At 29.0% G+C, this 6,486-nt stretch overlaps 1 protein-coding gene across 1 annotated transcript; it reads right to left on the bottom strand.

The window, feature by feature from the left end:
• Positions 1-4,822: 4,822 nt before the first annotated feature.
• Positions 4,823-6,131, bottom strand: LOC103310380. Its single transcript, XM_008188538.1, has 2 exons — positions 6,014-6,131; positions 4,823-5,622 (listed from the first exon to the last, which is right to left on the bottom strand). Exons 1-2 carry the CDS (start codon positions 6,129-6,131, stop codon positions 4,823-4,825), a joined length of 918 nt encoding a protein of 305 aa, XP_008186760.1.
• Positions 6,132-6,486: the final 355 nt, after the last annotated feature.

Here is a 6,486-nt window from a genome sequence, read left to right as displayed (position 1 = left end):
AGTCTTGTATTTTATTAGTTCATTGCTCGAACATTTTCTTTATCAACAACAATTTTGCAGTCAATATTACTATTCCACTACAGAATAAATGAAACCGTTAAATGTATTGTACGATTCCACAGAGACCAGTAAACCATAATTCATGATAACTATTAACAATGCGTTATTTTAGTACCATATCTTGACTACCTATATTCACTACATTTTAACGAGGTAGTAGTAAAAACTTGTTTGTGAGAAGTATTTTGAACTTTGGAGACACCTATTTTGGTGGCCTATATTCCAGACTCTAATAATGCAACGGTTTGTGCAAAATTAAACCAATATAATGTAGATTTTTATATTATACTAGATGATCCCGTGCACTTCATTGCCCATTAAAAATGCCAAATTTGTATGAATAATATTTTTTATTTTATTATATAACGGTTACCACAACAACAATTTATTTTAAACCAATAGCAACCAATAATTATTATTATAATAGCTTTGAAACCCACGGCAACTATTTATAAACAAAAATTTCCATCGGAAATCTAAAAATCTCTGTTTGAGCACCTCCCGGGGTTGGTCCTCTCTCTTTTTAAATTAGCCTATCTTCTGCCAAGAGATGTAACGTATCTCTGTACCAAATGATCCCGTGTACTTCGTTGCCCTGCAACCAATAATTATTATTATAATAGTTTCAAAACCCATGGTATCGTAAACTCGAATGAATGTGAAAAAACTCTACAAATATTCCAAACAAGTCATTCGAAATTAAGTCGTATGTATAACACCTTTAAGCCAGCTGATCGGTTTCAGAGCACTTTGAACTCAATAGAAAATGTACTGCAGCGCCGAGTTCAAAACCCACACGGTTGCAGTAGGTATATAATATTATTTTGTTCAATATGTTTCGCATCTATTTACACCTACGTTTATCGTTGTTCAGAAATTAATGTCTTATATTATAATATAATAACATAATTACGTATTATCTCGTGAATCGTTGTTATGAATATTATCTTTGCTGTAATGCTGTGTTTATGTGTGTATTAAGTGTAAACAATATACATATATGTGTGTGGTTGTCACGTGACTCCCAACATCTCATTAACGGCGAGAAGATATTATATCTTATAAATATTTTTCTCTTCTAATTATATTCTAACTGGTGGTCTAGACAGGTATTGTAATTTTCTTATTTATTTTTACGTGATACATTTATGTAAGGAATTAGTACTTAAATAAAATATGTTCAAAATATTTCTAAAAATCTGAGATATAGGTACCTATATTATAACCGTATACCTACCTACGTATAATATATTATATTATTTATTAGTATATAATCATACCTACTTTTACGTAATTCATATCTCAATATTATACCATCATATGTTTACAAATCACTTTGCAAATATATTTTCAAAGCTGTTTCTTTAATATTCTGCGCACTAATAAAAATCGAAATAAACAAATTTAAGAACTGTAGTTGGCCTCTGTTTCAAAGTAAAATATTAGTTGATTGATTTTATACATGGTATATGTATATTATTGAATTTTAATTTTAAGACTAAGCATCAGAATATAATAAAATTATTACATATTATCATGTGCTGCAGTTTTATGAATCTATAGATGTACCCACAGGCTACCACCACAACTTGTTTAAATCGTTCGAATCAGATGACTAAACAGGGTGATTTTTTAAGCATGCCCACCCTTTTTATTATTGTGGATTACCTATAGCGTTAATGTAAGTAATTTTAGATTATGTATGGCAGTATTACAAATTATATTAAAATGTAATGCAATCTTATTTGGTACCTTCCCTGTAAGTGGTAACAGAATTTTATCGTAAATATTATGCAATTAAATAGGTCATCTGTAAAACTTAAATTAATTGTCATGTCCAATTTAAAATAATAAAATACATTTTGTGCAAGAATTCTGTATGTTAACGCCTTAACGGCTTACATTTATGACACAATTATCAGCAAGGCTAATTGATCCATTTGAACTCTTTAGATTAGGCTCTCGGTGCAGGCGCTCCCGTTGAAATCATTGTTGGAATAATAAAATTCATAGGCGTGTTCAGACTTTTGTGGCCGAGGGGGCACAACAAATTTTTAAATTGTGTGACCTATTTTTTTTTAGACATGAAGAAACATTCATTTTTTATGTTACAAAATTCACAATGGTAGGAATATTTTTTTAATTATAATCAAAAAGTATAACCACTGTCAAAACAATAAAAATACTTTTTTCCCATCCATTATACAAGGTAAACAACATACAAATTGTAAAACCATTAACTAATCAGTAATAAATATTTTGAGTTTCTGATAAAATTTAAATTATTTTAACAAGTCGTAAAATATCTAAACGCATTTTTGAAATGATAATCGATAATTGGGTATTTTCAGCTGATAAAACAATATTATCACATGTTAGATAAAATTTTATTTAATCTGTGATATCACAGCGCAAGACCTGGTAAATGGTCACAACAGTACCATTGCATGTTATGTAGTTATAAAAAATTTATGAACATAATATTATATGATAATATAATCATTGATTAATAAATGCGTAACTAAAAAAATCACAATTAATCAAAATCTATAAGTACTGCAGGGTAGATATACACTGCAGGACTTTTTTTTTAATCCTGGCATGATTTTGTTGGAGGCACAGTCTGTCGGGGGGGCCAGTGCCTACCCGGTCCCTCCCGTAAACACGCCTAAATAAATTATGGTTTTACAGTAAAAGGGACACTTGGTTCAAATAAAATAGTTAGTAGGATATTGTTTTTTATTTTAATGCTTATAGTTCTAACGAAGTCACCAAATGTTAATATTTATTTACTGCAAAACTTAATGTTTTCTTGGAAATAAAAAATATAAACGGATGCGATGATTTAATTTCGTTCAAGTTTAATTATTACGAGTATATGCTAAGGTAAACGAATTAATACTAGTTACCACATCTCAATACCAGGTTTTTGTAACTATATCCTGTCCGCGTATTTTTGTGATTATTAAATTTTATAATATCACTTAGGTACCTATAGCGTTAGAAAATTAACCATAAGCTAAAATCAACTATATGTTAAAATTATCAACGTGTATCTGTATTATGGTACCTAGGTGTGTTTGTTTTTATTTAATTATGCTCTACAGATTAATTTGTATTTACACTCATCAATACTCACATTATAATATTATATATTGGGTTATGAGTTTTTCAATATTTCAAGAAGGGTGAAATTTTCACTTTGAAATATTTCAAACTTGAAACTTTCACCCTTCTTGAAATATTGAAAAATATATGTATTTTTTATTTTAAATTTAAACTGTGTTTTTTTATATGTTTCATAAAATCATGACTATATGGTCATACTGATTTTATAACTGATATAAGTGATTATCAATATTTAATACTGGATCATGATATAAAATAGTATATTGTATGGCAAGGGCGAAGTATTATCATTAAAAAAATTAATAACAATAATTTTTCTAGGGGGGTGACATATCACCCCCTTGCACCCCCTAATGGGCGCCCTTGCGTCTATGCCCTTAGGCCTTAGCTATGTAGAGGTGCTTACTGTATTTTCTACTATAGTTCCAAATTAAAATTTGTTTTTTTATCTTTCATTTAATATGAAATATTTCATGAAATTTCAGAACCCTAATCGGTATATATAAAAAAACTTGTCCTGAGTGATTCATCATCGCCTAGCCGGAACTGCTGAAGCTATGGATATGACATTTTTAGTAAATGTACTTATTACTATGTATAGGCGCACTAAGAAAGGATTTTTCGAAATTCGAATTTTAAAGAGGTGCTCAAACAGGGATCTCGAGATTCAGGATGGAAATTGGAAATTTTATTTTTATTTATTTTTTAAATAGTTGCCATTGGTTACAGTCTACAATAGAAATTAGTATTTATTTATTATTGGTTTCCATTGGTTATTTAGGCAGATCAGGTACAAGCTAGCACCAAATAAATTATTGAACATTGCAGCAAGTTACATCCAAAAACAGTTGAACAATCATAATTTTTTTAAGTTGCAATTTTTTTACTGATAACGGAGTGCACGGGTTTAGCTTGGTATGAATGTTTGTGTGTAGATTAGACCTCTGGATTAATTTAATAAGGACTAAATTTGGTTTTTTTTATTCATTGGATTTTAGTACGGTTAGGTTAGGTTAGGATTTTGTATTATTTGATCATATTAATCCACCGTAGGTGGAATTAAGTAAAAACGACAAACTTTGTATAACTTTGATACTTTAGAGTTAAATCATAGGTTGATACCGAGTTGTGGTCGAGATTATAACAGGTAAAAAAAAAATCCGAGTTGTGGTCGGGATCAAAACAGGTAAAAAAAAATCCTAGTTGCAGTAAAAAAATATTATTAATAATTATTATGTTTTAAATATTGACATAGTTACATATTATTATGCTACGGTTAGATTCAAAATACAAATTTATAGTTACACTTACACATTCAATTATATTATAGTTACATTTTAAAATACAAATTAAATACAAAACACACATTCAACGAATAAAATCGAGAATAAAATCAATACATTTATAATATTATAACGGTTCATATTTGTATGATACACATTTCACAAATGTCAGTGAGTCAATCTGTTTGTTCAAATACTGTTGAATTATATTTTTAGTAAATTTCTGACTTATGATTTCACTTTTTTTTATTATTTTCGAAATCTACTGAATTGATTTTTGAATATGTATCAATCTGAATATTTTTGACACATTTCAAAAATTCAAATATGTTTGGATGTGGCGATCGGTTTTAAGTTTTGAATTTGGAATTGAACGCTTCACTTCCATTATTCGTTCTCCAAACATCGTTGTTCAAAGCTGCCCAGAGTGTGGTTGGAAAAGTAGCATCATTGCCAATATAATTATCGACTAAATAGTCACTAAATTCAGTAACTCTTATATCTATAGGTTGTTCGGCGATTAATTCTAAAAACACACTTCCTACTTCATCTGGGGGGAGAAAAGTTTTTCCAAAAACGTAGTTTAACCATTTTCCAATTTCCGAGTTCTTATTCTTGTACTCTACAGTCAGTCCTAATCCCACTATTTTTCTCCACCAGGCTTGACTGAGATGAAATCTGCATCCAATTAAAGTGGTGTCCGGGAATTCTTTCCTTGCAGCTTGAAGAATTCCTTTTTCAAAATCAGAAACTATATGTTGTGGCTTAAATATTAAATTAATTTCCAAACATTTACTTTTCAGTGAAGACATAACAGTTCTGTACCATGATTCTTTTTTATCTTTCAATAAACTAAGTGCAACAGGAACATATTTGTTATTTTTGAAACCAATTACTGTAAACATCTGCTGAAAGAATTTTGTACAATAGTCAAAAGTGCCATCCACCAAAATAGTTTCAACACTGCACATAAATTTCAAATTACTTTCGCATGAAAATATTATAACATTGCATGATTTATCGTTGAATATTACTAAATTTTCTCTTTTCGTAGATATCACTTTGTCCATATCCAAATAGTCATGTACGTCATCCATACATTTTGGTAACTTTGGTAATCGTTGTAATTTTGCACGATTTATATTTTTCGCTAAAAATGAATAGTTTGAAATTAAAATAGGCAGGTTCTTATATTATGGTATATTATAACAAGAAATGGAAAACGAACATAAACAAAAAACGAAAACAAAAATCCCAAAAACTGTAAAAAATTGTATAACGAAATCAAAAATGAATAAATTTCACTTTATCTTTAAGCCTTCTGTCTTTACATTTTAGTCTTTACCAATGCACTTTTAAAATTTGATAACATGTTAAATTTGAAATCAGAAATTTTTAATTTTTAATTTTTATATAAAATTTTAAATATTAAAAATAATAAAGATTAATTAAGATTAACTAACTATTATAATTTATGAGAAATTGTGTATTAAATTTTAATATCAGATATTTCAACTATATTATTAATAATATTTATTTACCTATGCGAATCATGTCTCTGTCTGTGAATGTATCCAAAATATTGACATCTTTCTCCACCTCATATAACGTTGACTTACGTACGATAACATTGTCGATAAAGCTCGCGTCTGGTATCATAATAATTGGTGTAATAATACGTGAAAATAATAAATTGCAACATTTTGGCAACATTGCATATTTGAATAGCATATTCTATGCTCAATTGTGTTGCTAAAAATGGATACTGATATACTGAATACTGCTTCGCCGTTAGATCCTGAAATGATTGACGTGAAAATTGGAAAAGAGCTTATCGGATAATCGATAACCGGATACTGACCGCAATTAATAATATTGAAGGTAAAATTAATGTCTTACGTACAAACAGCACGGGGTCCGCGATCTACCGCAGGTAGATTGCCTACCTGATAATATACTGCTGCGAACCAGAATTTTTATTCTGGGCCACGGAAAAGTTAAGATAAGTTTTGAA

This window comes from Acyrthosiphon pisum, chromosome A1, assembly GCF_005508785.2.
Source record: "Acyrthosiphon pisum isolate AL4f chromosome A1, pea_aphid_22Mar2018_4r6ur, whole genome shotgun sequence".
Taxonomy (NCBI): Eukaryota; Metazoa; Arthropoda; class Insecta; order Hemiptera; family Aphididae; genus Acyrthosiphon; species Acyrthosiphon pisum.
This window is presented reverse-complemented; position numbering and strand designations above follow the sequence as displayed.

What these genes read in the sequence shown, in the direction of transcription:
- LOC103310380 (XM_008188538.1), bottom strand. Translation starts at nt 6,131, where the DNA reads ATGATACCAGACGCGAGCTTTATCGACAATGTTATCGTACGTAAGTCA. An exon ending in CAGAGACATGATTCGCATAG is followed by an intron (nt 5,623 to 6,013) that starts GTAAATAAATAT and finishes ATTCATTTTTAG; the next exon opens with CGAAAAATATAAATCGTGCA.